This window comes from Trachinotus anak, unplaced genomic scaffold, assembly GCF_046630095.1.
Source record: "Trachinotus anak isolate AG129_WGS33_773 ecotype Australia unplaced genomic scaffold, CSIRO_AGI_Tana_v1 ptg000004l, whole genome shotgun sequence".
Taxonomy (NCBI): domain Eukaryota; kingdom Metazoa; phylum Chordata; class Actinopteri; order Carangiformes; family Carangidae; genus Trachinotus; species Trachinotus anak.
Genome location: NW_027273855.1, coordinates 1885192 through 1907157, shown reverse-complemented (window position 1 = coordinate 1907157; position 21966 = coordinate 1885192). Strand labels below are relative to the sequence as shown.

The 21966-nt window shown below is 41.6% G+C and overlaps 1 protein-coding gene across 6 annotated transcripts in view; it reads left to right on the top strand.

Annotated features, from left to right (window-relative positions):
- Positions 1-18426, top strand: part of ephb2a (eph receptor B2a) — an 80669-nt gene extending 62243 nt beyond the window's left edge. For 5 of the 6 annotated variants that reach the window (XM_071475186.1, XM_071475184.1, XM_071475183.1 and 2 more), the window contains 13 exons: positions 3801-3956; positions 5754-6089; positions 7072-7196; positions 8151-8313; positions 8666-8774; positions 9331-9398; positions 9511-9633; positions 9804-10051; positions 11062-11277; positions 12291-12440; positions 13287-13480; positions 13586-13741; positions 14733-18426. In XM_071475186.1, coding sequence (XP_071331287.1) covers positions 3801-3956; positions 5754-6089; positions 7072-7196; positions 8151-8313; positions 8666-8774; positions 9331-9398; positions 9511-9633; positions 9804-10051; positions 11062-11277; positions 12291-12440; positions 13287-13480; positions 13586-13741; positions 14733-14841 — 2153 coding nt within the window. In that variant the 3' untranslated portion in view covers positions 14842-18426. The remainder of the gene's footprint in view (positions 1-3800; positions 3957-5753; positions 6090-7071; positions 7197-8150; positions 8314-8665; positions 8775-9330; positions 9399-9510; positions 9634-9803; positions 10052-11061; positions 11278-12290; positions 12441-13286; positions 13481-13585; positions 13742-14732) is intronic. The other variant, XM_071475182.1, reaches the window with a different exon arrangement.
- The last annotated feature ends 3540 nt before the right edge of the window (positions 18427-21966 follow it).

The following is a 21966-nucleotide window of genomic DNA, read 5'->3' as shown; positions in this document are numbered from 1 at the left end:
CAAAACATTTGTATTTTCTGAGGTTTGCAGTGATGATTCTGAGTCACTTGTAATTGAGACGTTATCCTGGGCCTGCCAGCTGTGCACAGTCTTCCTGGTGTTAAAGTCTTTCCAAGCCCCTGGTTCTTGGCTGAATGAGGACTTTACATGTGAAATAATCCCCTGTGTGCAAAGAAACCTCTTAAACACACAGCAATGGACAATATTTCCCTTAATGTCTGCAGATGAAAGCCAAAGGATTTTCTGACTAAACACTCTGCAGCCTGCAGTGCTTTATGAGATCAGGCTCTGCAGCTGAATGAGACATACATATATATATATATATATATATATATATATGTGTGTGTGTGTGTGTGTGTGTGTGTTATACTTCCATCTTTTTGACCTTGTGTGTTCATATACTTTGATCTGACACTGTTGATGATGCCATGTCACTTTTTCAATTATGCACTTTAGTGCATAATGACCACGTATAGTTTAGATCTTGTCGGTGAAATTTTAGTTTCATCAACAGTCTGCAGCTCCCTGAATGTTTTGTCATCACACTGAAGTTGTCAGGTTTGGTTACATCATGGCTGTATGCAGGGTCTCAGCTTGTTGGGGGGGGGGGTTCGAGGGCTGAAAAAGGGCTGAAAAAAATGTATTTCCTTGATCTACATATGGCACTCACAACTTTTGGAGGACAAAATGGGATGACAGTAGCTTTAAAAACTATGCCAGTGAAAATAAATAAAATTAGTCTCAAACTAAAAAAAAAAAATCAGCCAAATTTGTTTTATACAGTAATTTATTTTTACAATAATATTAAATTATTATAATTGTAATAATGCGAGGTTTGTGTTGCTAAACTGACGCAAGGTTCAGAACATTACCAAAGAACATATGGGAACCCTTTAATTTACAGGCCATTAATAATGCAGTAATGTGAAGAAACAACAGTCAAGTAAAATCAGTATAATGACAAGTTGTAGTCTATGTAATTACTGGGAATAACTGTAAAATACTGGCTAATTACAGAAGCAGAATAAAGGGGGTTGGTCAGTAATTATATGGGCATTAACTGTCACAGTAACTAGTATAGATCCCATACAGGGTCGTTTCTCTATAGGCTGCCATCAATATCATTAGCAGTAATATCCCTTATTCCATTGTGAGGACAGGCTGTTAGCAGTTAAAACCAAGTCTCATAAAGTCAACATTGTTGTCGTTGTTGACTCTTTCTCATCTTTTTCTGTGTTTTATTACAAAGTTGATTTGAATGTAGTGATGTCTCTAATTCAGGGGGGTGAGACAAACCTGTAATGACTCTCCTCTTACACTCACGCTCCTCATGCTGTACAGAAATAACAGGACCAGGAGACATTCAGGTCTTTGTAAGTGTTTGTTCACACTTTTACTTGTTAAATTTAAGGATGTCATCCCAATACGTTCAGTAGAAGTTAAATACAGTTCATAGACATAAAACACACAACCAGTGTGCAAGTGTGCAAGTGCAGGTGTGAGACAGCTCCTGGGAGGCAGATATCTGTGAAGATTCATCCAGGTCATGATTATCCTAAAACAGAGGCAGATACTGACACATTAAAGATGAATGAATATGAAATGAATAAAGGCATGAATAATAAAGAACTAGAAATACCACCTCGTGGTTGTATGCCTCTGCCATGTGACTAGTTTCAGATCACGTCCCTGTTTATCCAGAGTCTTATAAAATATGAAACGTTTGTGTGAAACTTTTTCATGACTGCTGTGGAAAGTCTTGACTAATAGCTAAAAGTGTTTTGTGAGCTCACACTGACCTTGACCTTTGACCTTTGACCACCAAAATCTAATCAGTTTGTCCTTGAGTCCAAATGAATGTTTTTACCAAATTTGAAGAAATTCCCTCCAAGTGTCACAGAGAGACGGACAACCTGAAACCAACATGTCTCCTCACCGGCGACAGCCACAGACAGAGACATGTTGGTTATTACGCTACTATTTTCCATTCAGAACCACTTCACTTGACCCAAAAGCCTCAGGCCTAATTACACTGACTTCAGTGTGATGTAATAGAGTCCATTCTAACCTCTGAGGCATCTGCATTTCTGTTTCATGTCTGTAAGAATCATTGTTCACATTAAAAAAAAAAAAGATAAAACTGATGAAATAGTGAAGCTTTCTTGCTTTATCCGGGCCCCCGCCTAATCTGACCAGCGATGAGCTGCATGTCATTGTTTGACTGCTTGTTGTCCAGGTGGTGTCCAGCAAACAATGTGGGCTTTGTTGATAACAAATGGATCAGCTCTCATATCCAGACATCAGACTGAGATTATTAGAAAGCCGCAGGCAGGAGGCAGAGTATTCGAGTATCTTACACACTTCTCTGTGCTTCTCTTAGATCAGTCGTCTGCCATAAACCCCCATAGAAACTGTTTTATACCTAAAAAACTGATCATTACATTGATCTACTCTGACTGACTGAAACCTGGCTGCAGCAGGAAGAATATGTCGGTCTGAATGAGTCAGCTCCTCCTACTCATATTAACTTCCACATTCCTCGAAGCACGGGCTGAGGAGGAGGGGTCACAGTGATTCCTCACAGCTTATTAATCAACCCTAAACCTAAACTTAGTCATAACTCATTAGAAAACCTCAATCTTAGTCTTTCACACCCAAAACCCAGATCCACTAGAGACTGTATATTGTCCACCATGTTTTTATCTGAGTGCTGGCTTATAGTGGGTGATTTTAACTTTCATGTAGATGTTGACAGCGAGAGCCTCAGTTCACCATTGAATTCACTAATAGACTCAACTGGCTTCTCTCACCCTCAATCTTGGTTGATGATGATGATTATTATTATTATTATTATTATTATTATTATTATTAAATCCTTTATTTGCACAGGTAGTCTCATTGAGATCAGGGTCTCTTTTTCAAGATAGTCCTGTGGACAAATATATACAGTTATATACAGTTTATACATAGACAACAGACATAAATTCACAGAGATTAAAATGGACACACAGATAATTCACAGACATACATTATATATTTTCACATTAAAAAAAAAAAAGCATGTGCTTTTAAGTGTAAATGCATAAGTTCAGTAGTTTAAATGTTCCAGTGAATAAGAGACTGTAACTTATTTCATTTGTACGCAGTGTATTATTGTCCTGATGTTGTGCTGGATTTAAATGTAACCAGAGAGCAGAGAGAACTGGGTAGTTTCTGTAGCAGAGCCTTATAAATAAACAACATGCAATGCTGCTCCCTTCTGTTTATTAAGGAGGACCATCCCAACATTTCATATAGGATTCAATGATGAGTGAAAAAAAAAGCATCACCAGCGATGAAGGGATTGAACATTTCCATTTCCATTGTTCTTCAGTCGACAAAAATCCCCCCATAATGCCAGAAATATTCTGTCTTTCCTGTCTTGTGTCATCCCTGACAGTCTCCTCTGGTCTACGTTCTGCCGTGTTTTACTGACCCTGTGGACAACAGAACTGACAGCATCTGACTGAGTCCCAGTACATGTCACTTCAATCAGCTGACCTTTATGAGACGCAGACATCAGGCCTATCATGACTAGACATATGCACCGTGGTGGAAAATGCAGAGATGAAAATGCTCAGATACAGTATTTTAGAGTCTGACTAACAGTAATACTCACACTGAAGCAGCCAATGGCACACACACACACACACACACACACACACACACACACATGAAGGGGCTGTGGATTGATTTGATGAGCGTTTTGTTCCTGAGCTAAACTCTTTTTTTCTGTTTTCTCCCCCACGTCTCTCTTACAGCTTGTCTATCAGGCTTCTTTAAGGCTGCACAGGGAGACCACAAATGTCTGCAGTGCCCCATTAACAGCCGAACCACAAGTGAGGGAGCAACTAATTGTGTTTGCCGCAGCAACTACTATCGCACTGACTCCGACCCTCCACAGATGCCCTGCACCAGTACGTATGCACCAACCGTCACGGCAGCGCCTACATGGAGAGCTGTGCAAATGGCACAAACATTATAAAAACAGTTAAAATTCATATCAACACAGTTTTCTTCTTCTTGAGATGTCTTGAGATGATGTCATTCGGATCATTTCTGCGACACATCCAGTTTCCAGTAGGAATAGTGAGGGAGTTTATGTTACTGTAATGGCTGTAACTGAAAACAGGGAAGACCAGACAGGACGAGTAAAAACCCTCCATCCAACTACTTTCTGATGACTCCATCCAGGTCACCATGGCAACAGGCCAAACATGGTATCCTTCTCGCTAGACATGTCCTCTTCCGGTGGTGATCTGTGGGTCTGCCCTGGTCAGATGTGCCCAGAGATCTTCTATGGGAGGTCTCGAAATAAGATGCTTACACCCACCTGAGCTGAGGAGCAGCTCTCCAAGCTCCATCAAATGTCCAAGGTCCTGACTGAAGTCTAACGCCAGAGACACACTGGATCCATGGCGTGTCTCATGGATGGTGTGTTCACACCGGCTGCGTGTCGGCTCCGTCGCTGCTGCTGCCAGCTCAGTCTGTTTATATAGAGTTTGCAGGATACTTGAATGTTGGATTGCTCTTCATTTTTAATTAATTTCAGATTTATTTTGAGAGAAAAAGCCTCTAAAATGCTTCTTTCTGCATATGCAGCTGCTAAAATGGTTAAAATATATATTTATATTTTTTCATATCTGTCATATTCAGATTCAGCCTAGACACAGAGAACTACAGTGGGAGGTGTCGGTTTTGTGTAATATTGCTGGTATGATGTCAACATGACATCAGCAGGTCTTTTCTCTGTCTGTTTTTGCTGCAAGACGTGCACGTCATGCTTGAGTAACAGGCTAGACGCCGAACTCCTAGATCATGTGACGCGGCCGCAAGGCAGGCAGTGTGCACGCTCTAATCTGTTAACATGGAGCCAAAATGAAACACAAGACATTCTGCAGCCGCCACACATACACGACACATCCGGTGTGCCAGAGCCCTGAGGCCAACCCTGCAAAGCAAACTCATTTCAGCTTCAGAGTCTGTCTGTCCCACCTTACCCTCCCTCGAGACAGTGACTCAGCCTTGATCTGAAGCCCGAGTCCACTGTTGACTGGCGTAGACTCGCAGGTGCTCGCTTTCAGACTGGAGGTCACAGCCTGATGTAGCCAGTGGACCCAGACCAAACAGCCTCCACACCGTACATGGAAGAGGTGTGAGACACAACACTGCAGTGTCATTGCAGGGGTAAACAACTGGTCCAGTGCTTCGTCACCAGGGCCCACATTGTTCTTCTACTGTGAAGATGAGATTTTTTTTCATTATATATATATTTTATCATCACAAAAAAGTGTAAAACATATTAAGAATTAATTATTTTGTGATCTGGATTTAACAAATACAAAGTCAGGAGAAAGACTCACATGGTTATTGTCTCCATCTGGTGGAACTGCAGAAAGTTCAGAAGAAAATCTGACGGGGAAAAAGTCGTCACAGCTTTGGTTTTACTGCAATGAGATGCCGAGTACCTTAGCTTGTTCATGTGTTGTACCAAACTTAGGGGAATGGGTAAGTGGCAGGGGTTGAAAATAGTCCATCTCTCTCTGACCTGACTTTCCTCTCAGTCTCTACTGTCGCTATTAGATAAAGTAGAAATGCCCAAAAAAATATTTAAAAAATATTTGTAAAATTGTTGCAAGCTCTCCTTACAATCACTGAAGTGCTTTTTGAAGCACATTACCAGCATGATTCAGTTCTTTCCCTTTCTCTTCCAGCTGTTCCATCAGCTCCACAAAGTGTCATCTCCATAGTGAATGAGACCTCTCTGAGGCTGGAGTGGAGCCCGCCGCAGGAGGGCGGCGGCCGGGAAGATGTGGTCTACAACATCATATGTAAGAGCTGTGGCAGCGGGCGGGGCGGCTGCACCCGCTGTGGAGACAACGTGCAGTTTGTCCCACGACAGCTGGGACTGACCGACACCCACGTGCACATCAGCGACCTCCTGGCTCACACCCAGTACACCTTTGAGATACAAGCCGTCAATGGGGTGTCTGACCAGAGCCCTTATTCACCGCAGTACACGTCCGTCAACATCACCACCAACCAGGCTGGTGAGGCCCCCCCAGAGTTTTAAATGGGACGACTGCTCAATGATCTGATGAGTGATCATCTATAGACCTTATTCACACGGCGGCCATTTTCCTCTCAGAGCGGGAATCTCAGATTATGTCACCAAAAGGATAATGTCATACTGCTGTGTTCCAGGTAGCCGGTCATAAACACAGGGAATTGAACAAATCTTCTGAACAAGACTAGAACCTCTTCTTATTGTTAACTTCACTAATTACCTGTGCGGCCAATGCTGAAGAGCTTTAAAGCATCATTCTATCTAATGACCATCAGGGGGCGACTCCACTGGTTGTAAACAGAGTCTGATTGTATTGAAGTCTATGGGAAAATGTCTCTACTTCTCACTGATTTATTACCTCAGTAAACATTTTTTAAATTATGGTCCATTTAGAGGAAAATAGACCATAAAGCAGGGGATGCATTAGGGCGGGGCTACCGTGTGATTGACAGACTCCACCACAAACAGCGACCTGCCTGACAATCAGGATAGAGGACAGAGCAGGTCAGCTCCACCCCTCACTCCTCCTCAGCTCCACCTTCTCCTCCAAATATGGTTTCTTCTGGTTTCAAAAAACCAAGATGGACGAATTACAAACTTGTCTAACTTCTAAATAAAATAACATGATTAATTTCACAACAAATAAAACAATGAAAGGTGAAGTTAGCAGTGATGCACCTGCTCCACTGTCATGTTACTGTATCACTGATGCAGCCTGATCATGAGACTGTATAACAGTAGTTAATGTCTAATGTTCACACAAACCAGTGGATTGATTTGTCACCTGGATTTATTCAGGTACATCAAAGTGTTTTAGACTTCCCAACCTCAGCCTGACGTCAGAGGAAAATGGCCGCCGTGTGAATATGGTCTACAGGTCCAAACGTTTCAGTTTCAGTAGCCTCTCTGCCTTTCACTATTTTCTCCACCATCTCTAACTTTGCGCTCTCGTATTTTGTTCTCAGCACCGTCAGCAGTGTCCATCATCCACCAGGTCAGCAGAACCCCAAACAGCATCACGCTGTCCTGGTCCCAGCCTGATCAGCCCAACGGAGTGATCCTGGACTATGAACTGCAGTACTATGAGAAGGTACATCAGTGCTGATGATAACCCAGATAGCTTCATCTGGTCCTACTGTAACCACGCTCAGCTGCACTTCACTGTAACTGCCGGGTTCAGGCAGACCCTCGACCCTGCGTTGTGTGTGTGTGTGTGTGTGTGTGTGTGTGTGTGTGTGTGTGTGTGTGTGTGGAGAATGAGAAGCAGGAGGCTTGCTTATCTTTGTGTGCCACAGTTCATTGTCTGGACGGGAACAGGAGCTGGTCAGTCATACAGGCGGCTCTCACACAACACACTGCAGAAGAACAGCAAGTTGTTTTAGCACAGAGGCTAACTAGCTAGCTTAGAGTGTGATAAGCCATTACTTGAACATTTCAGCCCTTAAAAATTACAGTGACCCACTCAAAGCTCTTCTCATGAGCATTTCTACACTCACAGTGCACATGTTTTTCCATACGGTGTAAATACAGATATAATTAGGCCTCAGGTACGTCTCTCATGAACTGGTAACGTCTCAGAGCTTCCAGTGGCACATAACGACTGCCTCCAAGAGAGGGAGCCCCAGAGCCAATAAACCCATAAACATAAAATCATGGCAATTACAGCAGGTGGAATCACATGCTTTACAAACTCTGTTTCATATACTTGGGCCACATGCTTGTGTTTCTTCTGGCCCAGTATTCCACAGCCCAAGTCTGGCCCAGATACAGCATGATGGTCAGATGTTCCTTCCACATCTGGACCAATTCTGGCACATAAAGAAGATCTTCCAGCTGTCAGCTGACACCGGAGGGCCAGTCCTGGGCCGTGGAACCTGGATGTATGCTGGCCCAGAAGTTTCATTTTGCTATCTGGGACGAGTCAGGCTTCCCCCACGTTTGACAGCAACAGAAGAGCAACTTCTCTAGTGACTCATTTATAAGTTTAGATGCTTTCAGGCAACATTTGTGTGATTATTTTCTGATTTATAATTTGTTGTTTCAGAACCAGGCAGAGTGGAACTCTTCTCTAACAAGGAGTCAGACCAACACTGCAGTCATACGAAACTTGAAGCCTGGAACCATCTACACCTTTCAGGTTCGCGCCCGGACTGTCGCTGGATTTGGACGCTTTAGTGGCAAAATGAACTTCCAAACCATGACTGAAGGTAGGACTGACAGCCAGATTTACTGTACACCTCAATGTAAACACGCTTGTCTAATATGGTTGCGGAGTGGAAGGAGCTATTTCGGGTCCCCCTGGTTTCAGAGGTAAATCCACCCAAACCATTAACAACTGTGAAATCTGGTTCTTTGATAAAAAGTCATGCACATAAAACTCCCAGAGTGCTTTTTGGCAAGAAACATCCAATTGCTGAGCTTAAAATTCTTTCAAGAACACTGAAAGAAAAAATCTGAAATGCAAATACAGAAAGGCGAAAAACACTTGTGGAAACTTCCACCTTGCAACTCTATAGACATAGATTGATATTTATTGGTTTTCGGTCTTTTCACCTGTAGAGGAATATAACTCCAGTATCCAGGAGAAGCTCCCCCTCATCATTGGTTCTGCTGCAGCAGGGGTAGTCTTCATCATCGCCATCACTGTCGTCATAATTGTCTGCCGCAGGTGAGCCGGTAATGTTACAGGCTATGAAGCGATGTAATAATATTTCCTCTAAGAACCCAACACCATGTAGTGTCAGATAACAATTAATGATTTTTCTTATGTCCACGTCTAACCGTGTGATAAAACTCATGTGCAGTAAATTAAACCTCACTCTAATTGTGTCATAAAAACAACACAAAGAGCTAAAAAGATCTACTTTTGTTTAATTTAATGATAATAAAATAAGAAACGTGGAACCTTGAATCAGAGCTCAGTCACATCAGAATCTGCTCGTGCACATCAGCAGCAGAAGTTCATGGAAAGAGCATAACCACAAAACCCCATTGTAAATAAAATGGCTGATTGCTGATCTCCTTTCAAAGTCACAACACTGCACAAACAAAATACCAAGCAAGGCAAGAACAACACTGCACTGCTCAGAAATTCTCCTTCACTATACAACACTGTCACAAAAGACAGAGCTGTGTTTTTGACAAAAGTTCAGTTCGTCAGTGGATGAAGTCGCACATTTCATGGATTTCTGTCGATATGCAAGCGTCTGTGTGTTTGTCCACAGCAGGAGAAGTTCAGACAGACCAGAATCAGAGTACACAGACAAACTCCAACACTACACCAGTGGTCACAGTAAGTACTGTTTAATCTGTGAGCTGTAGTCAGACAGCTCTGATGTGTCGCTGTACGTGCACGTGTGTGTGTGCGTGTGTGTAGCTGGTGCTGTCTCCTCTCTCTGTTGAAGTGTCACCAGGAATGAAGATCTACATTGACCCCTTCACATACGAAGACCCCAATGAAGCGGTCAGAGAGTTTGCCAAGGAGATCGACATTTCCTGTGTCAAGATTGAACAAGTGATCGGTGCAGGTAAAAATGCATGAGAGAGGAAATGATGTCAGGTATGAGAGAAGGCAGGGAAGGGCTGAGGAGGTCAGGATTGTTTTGGTGCGCTACTTTTTAAGACTAAAGCACCAAGTACAAAGTTTAGGTCAATATGTATAATTTGTTGAACTCACCTGCTCCTGTCTTGCTGTCAGGTGAGTTTGGGGAGGTGTGCAGTGGAAACCTCCGTCAGCCTGGGAAGAGAGAGATCCTCGTGGCCATCAAGACGCTGAAAGCGGGCTACACTGAACGCCAGAGGCGGGACTTCCTAAGCGAGGCATCAATCATGGGCCAGTTCGACCATCCCAACATCATCCACCTGGAGGGGGTGGTGACCAAGAGCAGCCCCGTGATGATCATCACTGAGTTCATGGAGAACGGATCCCTCGACTCCTTCCTCAGGGTAGAGGAGACACACTGAGCCGCTGATTGTGATCTAGTCACAATTTTTTTTTTTTTTTTTACAAATCTAACTTTTATTATTACTTCAGTATTAGTTCCTTCAGTGGAAGTGTGGGTCAGGTCAGGTTGGACCAGGCAAACTAAACGGTGATCAACAGCATCGCTCATCGTCAGCAGGGACAAGGCAGCATCTGTTACATCAGCTTCCTGAGACATTTTATTGTCCGGGAGTTGCTTTCAAACATAGTCTCCACCAGTGTTGGGCAAGTTACTCAGAAAAAGTAATAAATTATTTGTTACAAAAATAATGAGTAACTAATTACAAAAGTAATTAGTTACTCAATATATTACTATATTACTTTCACTTTACAAAATTGTTAATCATTGCACATTTAGGGTGATACTGTAGCTTCCTGTTTTGTTATTTCAACTCCAACGTACAGTATTAAACAAGGTGAAATAATGAATTAATGATTATATGTAACAGCAGCTTCTCAAACCTCTTATCAAACAGTCTGTTCCTTTGTCAGTCGCAGTGTTGTACTTCATGTAAATGTTTTTGACGAATGAGAATTGGTTCAGAGTCTCAACCTCATGCCCCTTAATCCCTTACACTACCTGTTACTGGGGAAAGTAATAACACGTTACTACCAACACTGATCTCCACATTTAATAATCAGTCTGCACGTACACATGGACACACCGGCTGCTCACTGGTGTGTTTCAACTTACTGTAGTATTCTTAGTTTAGAAGCCAGAGGACAGGTTATATAGGGCGACCATAAACGTTCATCCTTTGGGAGCCATGACTTCTTGTTGTGATTAAAACTAGTCACTGGCAGTGAGCAGACAGGAGAGAACAGGAGGAGGAGAGGAGATCTGATCTGACCTGATCTGATCATGTGGTTGATTTTTTTTTAATTTGTGCACTATAACTGCTACTAATGTTCATTCTTTTGCATTATTCATCACAAAGTAAAAACACTACTTTGTTTTGTTTTTTTCCTGAAGCAAAATGACGGGCAGTTCACAGTGATCCAGCTGGTGGGAATGCTGCGAGGTATAGCAGCTGGAATGAAGTACCTGTGTGACATGAACTACGTCCATCGAGACCTGGCGGCCAGGAACATCCTGGTCAACAGCAACCTGGTGTGTAAAGTCTCTGACTTCGGCCTGTCGCGCTTCCTTGAGGATGATACTTCAGACCCCACCTACACGAGCGCGCTGGTGAGTCCTCATCACAGACTTATTTATCTCACCATGAGGAGTCCTCCTGAACGGTGCTGAGGGTTCCCTCCCGAGAGCTTTTCATAAAGCTGAGCCTGTTTCTGTGGATGAATTAATTCACAGTGAGAAGTGATTTGTCTGTGTAATTGAATGCGGAATAAAGTGTAGGAGAATGAAAAACCTAAAAAAAAAAAAAAAAAATTATCAATTGAAAGACATACGATGGAAAACTTACATTATGAATAAAAGCACATTACAGGACAAAACAAGAGATTAAGCAATGAAAAACTGGGTGGGGCCAATGTGTCAGTCGGTTTCTAAAAAGCACCAGTAATGGACTGACACCAGTGTTTGTCTTTGTCTTTCTGTGAGACTGTCTCCACGTTAAAAACGTCCCCAGTAGCTATAGTTACATTCATCCATTCCTCCAACTGGGTCACGCTCACAGTAGGTCAAACAAAGAGGTCCCGGCAATGATTTCCAGCTCCTCCTGGCGTGTCCCGAGGCGTTCCCAGGCCAGATAATGATAATCTCTCCAGCATGTTCTAGGTCTACCACCGAGGCCTCCTACCAGCTGGACATGCCTGGAAGACCTCCAGTGGAAGGAAGCATCCCACCACCTCAAGAATGAGATCGCGGCTGCTTTTACCCACAATCTCTATTAAACAGAATTAGACAACTGCGATAGTCAACTCATCCATTTCATTGTCCTGCTCTATGTGTGGTCCAGGTCCATCATCATCACATAACCTTAACCTTATTATTGTAACCCTGACAACGAAGGTCCTTTAACCTGAACAAGTGCTTATATCAACCCATCATTCCCTGAGCCTGATCAAGTTGTTTTTATGCCTAAAACCAACCAAACATTCACCAAAGCCATAGCAGTGCCATATCTCCTGCTGCTGGTATGGACACACCGCCCCTGTGGGTTGTATCAGAGGGCAGGGACAAACGACCTACATGATCATTAAGGTTGGACGACTTGTTGACCTCCACACTTGTTCTTCCAGGGAGGAAAGATTCCCATCCGGTGGACGGCTCCAGAGGCCATCCAGTACAGGAAGTTCACCTCCTCCAGTGACTGCTGGAGCTATGGCATTGTCATGTGGGAGGTGATGTCATATGGAGAGAGGCCCTACTGGGACATGAGCAATCAAGACGTGAGTAAAGCCCTGCAGAACAGTGCATATCGTACAACTGTCTAAGAACAGTGATGAGCCTTGTGTCTTTAAGGATTTGTTTGTGATGTTTAATACAGTCAGTTGTGTCTGTGTGCAGTTACCATTTAAATTATTCTGAGGGAATAAGTTAAGGGGCTTTTAATTATAGACTGAAGAAACTGGTACAGACTCAACCAGGCCGAGCAGCAAAAGTGCCTTCAGACAGCAAGCAGTTACCACAGCATCTGCTGAAGAATTAAAAAAACAAATTAACTCTAATTTAATTCAGCAAATTAAATCAAATTAAATTAAAAGTTTTAGTTTTCTGTTAGGAGAATACAAAATTAAACAAAAAAGAATCCAAATTGAACAAAATCTAAAATCTTAAAATCTAAAATGTTATATTAAATTCAAATCGTATAATAAAATAAAAAATGAAAATATAATGAAAATTCAAAATAGCATTAAAAACAATTAAATGCAATAAATATTAAGTGAAAACTGAAATTAAATGTAAAAATTCAAGTTTTATAATTTTTATTCTTAATTGATTTGAATTAAAAGTGAATTACATTAAATTAAATAATCGATATTCAAATAGACCTGGTATTCAAGAAATAGTCCATCATATTGAAAGTAACCCTTCATGCGAAGGTGTCAGATGAGAAGACTAATGTCAGTGCGTCCTGTACAGAGAAAGGTTGAGGTTATGACTGCTGACCGAGTTCTGTTAGATCTGCCAGAGGTGTGCTCTCCAAATGCTTAGTTCTGTATTGAAACAAGTTCTTGCACATCCCAGTCAAGTTCTCAGATACTCATCAATGATTTTCATATAAACTGTCGTAGGTCATCAATGCCATAGAGCAGGACTACAGGTTGCCTCCCCCTATGGATTGTCCTAGTGCATTGCATCAGCTGATGCTGGACTGCTGGCAGAAAGACCGGAACAACCGGCCCAAATTCAGCCAGATAGTCAGCACCTTGGACAAGATGATCCGCAACCCCAACAGCCTCAAGGCCATGACACCACTGTCATCAAGGTATGGCAGAAAGGACCCCCACCACTTCACACTGTGAATGACCCTCACAAAGCAACCGTCTCACAGGCTGTTCTGTTCTTCTTTTCTCCTGCTTCTGTCCACCAGTGTTCACTTACCTCTGCTCGATCGCAGCACTCCAGACTTCTCCTCTTTCAGCACAGTGGATGAGTGGCTGGACGCCATTAAGATGGGCCAGTACAAGGAGAACTTTGCCAACGAAGGCTTCACCAGCTTCGATGTGGTGTCTCAAATGACCATGGAGTATGTTAGATACCTTTGAAATATCCACATTGTAGTGATTATTATTTGTTACTTAAATGTCTTATGTAAAACTTAAAGAAGCTATTTGTAAGTATTGCTATTGCTGGGTAGCCAGCATTAGCATTAGCATTAGCAGCTGTTTACTTGTCTTACCAAGAGCTTCAGAATACGCTCTCTGAGCAGCAGTACTCCCTCAGGGCAGCCTGGACGCCACAGCAGTATCAGAAATTAATTAGTACAACCGCACTGGGGCTAGCTGGTTAGCATGCTAACTTAAGTGGAATAAAAGAAGTGATAGAAATAGAAACAGGCTTTCCATAGCAGGAGACAGCTCTTGGAGAGTAAAGGGATAAAGTTTGATGCTGAACTCACAACCTTTCTTCTGGACTGGTAAGTAAAGGGCTATTGATGCTAATGTTGGCTATGTAGCAATAGCAAAACTTAAGAAATAGCACAAACAGCTATTAGTTTGTAATTAAAAACAAGAATCTAATCCTGGCTTCAAATTGTAGAAAAACAGGAACCCCTAAAAGAAATGTCACAGTGAAACAGCAGTAAAAGTGTCTTTCTCTTCGGTTTGAATATGTTTCTCAAGGACATATTCTGCCAGGATCTGATATGCACACCTCAGACATAATTAGCCAATACCAGTAACATAAAGAACCACAAATACACTTTGAAATGAGTTGCAGGTTCAGAAAGTTCAGTTCATTTCCATGGTGACACATGAGGTCCTTGAGTCCTGTCTCAAAGTGCTTTCCATCCTCTCTGTAGACTCGTGGTGGTGGGGAACAGGTTACTGTACGTTTGACAAAAGTGTGGAGGGTGGATTTGGATTAACACTGGATTCAATTTGTAGCTATCTAACTAACTAGCTATAGAAAACACTCAGACTTGTGTTTTAGCATCCAGAAAACAGGAAGCCTTGTAGGGTGTCAGGCTTTGCTCTTGTGGTATACTGAGCTGGAGCTAACAAATGCTTTCTCTTCAGGGACATCCTCAGAGTGGGAGTGACATTAGCCGGCCACCAGAAAAAAATCCTCAACAGCGTCCAGTCCATGAGGGCCCAGATGAACCAGATCACTTCAGTGGAAGTGTGATTTCACAGACCGGGAACACACAGGCTCCGTTTACTGCAGGAAACCCAGCAGCCACCAACCCTGCACTCTCCTGGAACCTCTGCTGAAGGCTGACGACCTGCACACAGACTGACCTCAATCCAACCTCAGCTTCACCCTCCCTCCAAACTCTCTCCAGAAGGTTCCATCAGTCTGCAGCACAGCACGCTCTTCTCTTGTTGCTGTTTTGTGTCCAGGTAACGGTTCTGCCTGTGGGTTTGATGTCGTCGTTATAACCACAGCCGTCCAGACCCGCTTTTCAAACTGTTCAGTCCATGTCTATTTAATGGGACACGCTGTTATTTGAATTGATTTTATTAAATGGTAACACAGCACTCTGCTTCACTGCCACCAAGTTGACACGTTCAGTAAGAAATCTGTTTCCAAATTTGCCCTTGCACTTTGACTCACAGAGACTCACTCTTGAAAATGAATGAAAGTGAATGGAAGTAGTGGTAGAGTTCCACTAAAGGCCTACTGCAGAATACGTGACATTATCAGCTGATAGCTTGCATTGTTTTCAGTGAAGCACTGACTTCTGCTACCTCTGTCACACAGTGATGGTGGTCCTCTGCATGTTGACTGTGGGGTAACAGGCACAGCTGGCACTCTGGCTGTTTTAATTAAATAGTTAATAGCTTAAATAACTTAAAATACCCTACCTACCTTACCTTAACCTGAGTTTAAAAAGTGATAGTTTGGTTATTCGATGTGGGGTTGTGTGAGGTGCTCATATGTAGTCAGTGTGTTACCTGTAGTCCTCACAGCTGTCAATCAGCCCTTTCCAATGGAACTATAGTTTCTCAACCACTGAACCAGAAAAGCTCATTGTGGTCTCACTGTCCCATTGTGTGAAGAGTGTGTGGAGTTACTGTAAAGTCTGGGTCAGGGGGGGTAAAAGTAATATTCCTCATGTTTTTCAGGCAGTTTTCCAGGAGGAATCAGTGTTGCAGTGAAAAAAAACAGTCATCATCTTGTACATATCATTGCTTCATTTTGGCTTAAACAACCCCAAACCAGTCTGAATGACGTTTATTACAGTGTACAACTCTACCACTAATGTGCAATCTTTTTTGAGTGATTCAGTATCTTTATTAGTTTATATGTTACTTGGTTTTAAGAAAATATAATAGTGCCCCAGCGTCCCAGCTCAACTGTTCCTGTTTTAAAACATGACACAGGTTGCGTTGCAAGCACCAAAGATAAAAGATCTCAAGTATCTGCATCTCCTCTAACGCTCATTAGGGGTTTGTTAAGTGTCAGCTTCTGCTAAAAGACAAAACTGGAGGACAGATTATTCTCTGTTCAATCACTCACTGCTCATTTATTACACCTAACAACAAAGCATAGCCTCTAGCATTTGACTACATTTCTGTGCTCCTCTTTTTAACTAGGACTACCACAACATCCTAAACTAGACCAGTGGTCTGTATGAGATCTGTAACTCGTCATTATGAGAAGAAAAATCTCTTATTTTTTGTAAAAATGTAGTATTTTCTCATAATTATGACATAAGGGTCTTATCTCATTAAAAAAATGAGATGTATGTTGTCAGTGAAGAGGGGGTGTGCACAGTGTAATAAACACGCAGTCAGTGGTTTAAACATACACACAGATCTGTCCTGTTCCAAGACAGATATGAAATATTTTTGGGGTGAAAAACGTGGACCACCATGAAGTTGAGTTTTGAGTTGAGCTAAGAGTAAATTTGGGATTTTGACGTCCAAAAAGATTACTACCAGCTGTGATCAGGTGCAGTCTGCTGCACTTGTGACCACATTCATCTGCGATGTATCATTGCACAGGTGTATCGTACAGTCAGCAGTGTTCTCCTGCACACATCCTGCAGCACCCACTAGTTGCTGGCGCTAGCAGGAATATTAACCTGTGTGTAGTAACTCTAGTTACAGAAGCAGGTAGTGTAACTTTATTGTCCATGTTACCTCCTGCACGTAGACATTTTCATGGTTGGGCTTATGGAACGGGAGCACAGGGGGTTAGGGTTAGAGATTAGAGAATGAAGGAGCCTTTCTTAGAGCCTGAGGGAGTGCCTCAATACTCACTTTTAGTTGTTCCTCCAAGAACAACACATTCTACAAACTAAACAGCAAAGTAGGTCATTTGTCACTGCCTTCCACGTGTTTCCACTGAGTGTTTTCTGATCTGATGCCTCGGCTGAAAGGACGACATTCTGTATCAGCAGCATCTGACAACAGCTGTCGACCGCTGTGGGTTAAGTCTGATAAGGATCAGCAGGATTAGGGAAAGATTCTGTTAAAGATTCTGTTGTTCAAGTCTGTGGTCCCACAATAGTGACATGCCACTCCTGCCTTGGAGGGCCGGGGGGGGGGGTCATCATTTTGTTTTTGTTTGGTTGGTTTTCTTGTGAGAACAGTGTGACATCTCAAGAAAGAAGGCATCATGACCAAAATCAAAATGAGTGTTTATCCTCTCAGGTTGTTTTTTTTTGGGACATACAGGTCATGCGCTCCATAGTGACACCATGAAGTATGGGCCATCCGACTATGCTCTGATTATCTGTCCAAGTGCATATTCCCTTTATGGTTGAAGATGATCTAGCTGTGCTTCAGAAACCACTTTGGGTGGAGGTTCTAAAGGGAACATGATTTTTAAACTTCACAGAAACAGTAGACTCTCAGAACTCTATTTTGTTTTTGTTTTTTGTTTTTTTTAATGTGAATTTTGATAAAACTGTGTTTTTTATAAATGTTAGAACAATAATTTATACTTCACAGTACAGAAAAGTGAATTCTCACCTTGTGATGTCTGATTCTTTTTTGGTATTAGGGCATTTGGCATATGAAACCTCTTCCTTCTACTGTACCAGCACAGGGCACAGGTTTACCCATTCACTTTTAATGTATTGTATGTACATGACTCCTTTTAACTTGGTCTTGTTTGTAAATGGTCAGGGTGTCTTCAATTCATATAAGGTACTCCTGATTTTGTGATAGCTTCCAATAGCACCCCCAAATTTCTTCCCAGGTGATATAGTCAGGAATTTTAGTTCTTCTTTATGGTCTTCTCACTCAGTCACAGTTAAAACAAAACAAAAACCAAAAACAGAGAACATGTAGTGCAGGTTTGAACTTCCATTATTGCTCATTTCATGTGTCACTCACACTGGCTGGAGAGCCCAGAGAGTGGGTTAACTCAGCCCTGCACTTTTACCGTACCGTCTTCTTATTGTCACATACAGGTGCACAGTGAGGTCATACGCTGGAGTTTGAAGAAATGCACTGAACTTTATTTGTACAGTCTGTACTGGTGCATGCTTACGTTTGAACATATGCTATATGTTTCGTGGACTGTACAAGACTAAGTAATCTCAGAAGCACATTAGAAACTACACATACAGGGGTTGTGCGCTTTGTGCTCTGTGTCAAAATTCCTGGTGTCACGCAACATGTTTTGCAATTTAAAAAAAAAAAAAAAAAAAAAAAAAAAGGTGCTTCACATCTCTCATTCTGAAGCTCTTCCAACAAATTATTTTTTTTCCACATTCTCCTTTTATCTTTGATATTTAATAAATGTTGTTCAGTCAGATTTTCAAAACCAGTCTGCACTATTTTATCATACGTGTGTGTACATATGTGTGCCATTATGGTAATAATTGTTCTATATGTTTTACAGACACACAGACACTGTACTGTACTATACATATGCATGGTATGCACATGTCAGTGTTTTGACACATTGGGCCCATGCAGCACATGCAGAGTGTGCAATAGCTGCATCTGTTACAACCACACAGAGACTCTTCAGAGGAAAACAGTGTGGTTCCACTACTTTTGATTTTTAATTATTTAAGTCTTTCTCACCAATGGAGCAGAGGCCAGGATGATAATATTCGTGCTCTTCTTAAGAAATGAGACAGCAAAATTACTAGAGACACCCTTCACCTTAAACTTTCTCTTAATGTGTCAGAGCAACGAGGAAAAACAAAAAAAAAGTGTGAATGGGGCCCTCAGTGGATAGTTGTTGCATGTGATCCTTATTTTTCTGAATGTCCACCATCAACTGGCTTCTACTAACGTCACAAAAATTAAGATTTAATCATAAAGTTACATTTTCATTTTGGAACAATCAAGAAAACTGAGTGAATATCTGTTGAGTTGTTTTATGTGGATTTTTTCACATTAAATAACTGGATTATTCTGTGAAAACTGAAAATACATCAACTCTATATTAACTATTTTGCAGTGAGATGTGGAATACTGAAATACACGTATACACGTATTCCACTTGATTTAATTTTTTTTTTTTATTATTAAACAATGTGAATTCAGAGCTGAAGTACAGATTCACTGCTTTAAGCACCGGCTCATCTCTCTCTATGGGGTCATACACAAACAGAAAACAGACCTCACCTGAATATGAAAAAGTTGAACATGAACATTCAGTTTTGTAAGTGTGTGTGTGTGTGTGTGTGTGTGTGTGTGTGTGTGTGTGCACCGCCTGCTCCATCTGCATGTTTGAACTGCACTATACCAGCGTCTCAGTACTCACAGAGCTGAAATGTCCTGGATCTGATGCTACGTTTCCTTTTCATGCTCCCATTAGTTGAAAATGTTTCAGTTCTACACATTAACTCTGAAGAAATGCAACCGGAAATTTTCTTATTTGTTTTTTTTTTTTCTGGGAGTGAGAAAGAGAACAAAATTGTATGATTGAGTTAGAAGATGGCTGGCCTAACCAAAGCCCCTTTACCACTGGTCAAAAAAAACCTGCCAAGACCTGCTAACATCGGCCTTTTGTCAGCAGTGGTAAACGCTACAATCGGCATTCAGACCTGGGTCAAATGACTCTGCAGTAGACGCAGGTATTTCCTGCAGCGTCCAGCACCTGTCCAATGTTGTTACAACAGAAACACAGTGGCTGCACATCACTTAAGGATGAAAGAGTGAGCTGCAGCCCTGAAATAAGTTTCAAAAATACACAATCACTGTTCGACAGGAGCACCAACCTGGAGATGAGATGTGACAGATCCTTTTTACCAGTTTGTACGGCGGCTAGCAGCTCACTTTCTCTCCACTGCGTCTGTGTGTGTGCTCTGTAGGTGCATGTGATGACATCACTCCATGCAGTTGTGTGTGTCCTCAGTCTGAACAGAAAGGCAAACTCAACTGGCAGTGGAAAAGGGGTAATTTGGCTTTTATTAGCTGGTTTAACCGGGTTTAGAAAAATTTTGGTGGAAAAAGGGCACAAGTGTAAAGGTGGAAGCAAAGGAAAGGACAGATGGCACTGTGTTATTCAGACAGTCCCAAAACACATAAAATTATCAAAACTAATTGAAACTATTTCTTTATGAACAACTGCTTATCCGTCTGTCCAGTTCTTCTGTGCAGCGTCTCCAGTTAGTGTGCAGGGCTCCAGACATGGTCCGTTAGCACAGGTACACTCACAAGTACAACAATCATACAGATACACAGTTCGGTCCAGAAAATCATGTTCCCATTTGTGGTCTCACGCTTTTGGACACCACTGTTTAAGGTTATTTAGAGACCGTCTATATTACATCGTGCCATCTGTCAGTTAACTCTAGTATCTGTGCTACCAAATCTGGTAATCCCAGTAACGATGATGCAACCGCTCAAAGCTTTGTGTTTGTGTATGGATTAAATCAACGGGATACGACATGTATTTAACAGCTCTCTGGTGTTGCTGTGTGGGTTTTTATCAGCAGTGGGAGCTGGTATTTTTCCCTTGCTGTTTCTGTAGCGGGAACTCCCACAAGATGGTCTCACAGGGTTCACATCCGTCCTCTTATCTCACTCTACGAAAGAAACAGTATAAGCATCAAAATGATTAACTATTCTTTCAAGCTACGATGTGTACAATATGAAAATTTCCAACTATGGAAAGTTTTAGCATCAAAGACACAATTTCTAACTAAATTCTGAACAATTTAACTGAAGTCAATTGATGGCTGAAGTCTGAAGGTTATTGTTAAGTTTACATTAAACTGTCAAAATGCCTCAGCCAATAATCAAATTCCTTGGAAATCGAACTCTCAGAATCCAACATTTCAGCTTTATGCAGCATGTTCCTTTAACCGCACAATGTTTCCTTTCTCCCTGACCCATGATGACCCCGAAAACCCCTCAACTCTGCGTAGACAGACGTTTTAAAGATATTTGCTGGACTGTTTTGGTCCAAAGCACATGGGACTATGATTTTAGAGGGGTCACCCACAGCCAAACACGCCTCTCTTCTCAGCCCTTACCACTGTGATCTCACTTAGACTTCTGTTTTTCTATCTTATGTTTTTCTGTATAAATGTATATTTGATGGTATACCTGTGAATTTGAATTTGTTATACTGTTATTGGTTTATTTTGTAAAAAACAAGAAAATGAAAAGTAAAGAAAGAAAAGAAAACATGGCAAACTGAGTGTTGTGGTCTTCAATTAAAAAAACTTAACATTAAATCCACCCAGAAGAAGAAAGGATTCACTGATCCAGTCTCATAAATTATACTATGGATTTGTAACTAGGATTAATAATTATTGAGCATAAAATTGATCTAACAATTGACCATAAAAATAAATGACCAGGTTGCAGTATTAAATAGACCAGCAGGTTATTTTAAACACATTTATTAAACAGGTATAAAGGGTGAAAATACACAATATCTGATCAAATACATGGTACTGTGTGTGTGAGAGTGTTCGGGAAAACAGACGAAAACAAAATGGCTGATTCAAGATGGCACCTGTGAACGAGTGGTGTGTGTGTGAAAGGTCAATAAAGGAACTTACAAACAAGATGGCAGCCTCAAAGACAATGGGTCTGTATTACAATAATCTAAATATGGAAATATAAATATTAAATATGAAAAGATGATAAAGTTCAGCGGTTAGCTGCTCGACATTAACCAAGCTCTTTGCTTGCAAAATCAGCAGGTAAACATCTCGTTATAGCTGCTGGCTCGAAATTAAACTTCTTCACTTTTCTTGTCTGTGGAGGTTTCACTCGACACATGATCCAGAGAGCACAAGAACATCCATCCTGGCTAAACAAGAACAGTCATCCAAAAAAACCCAGATAAACTACAAGATGGCAAAGTATAAACTAAAAAGCCTGA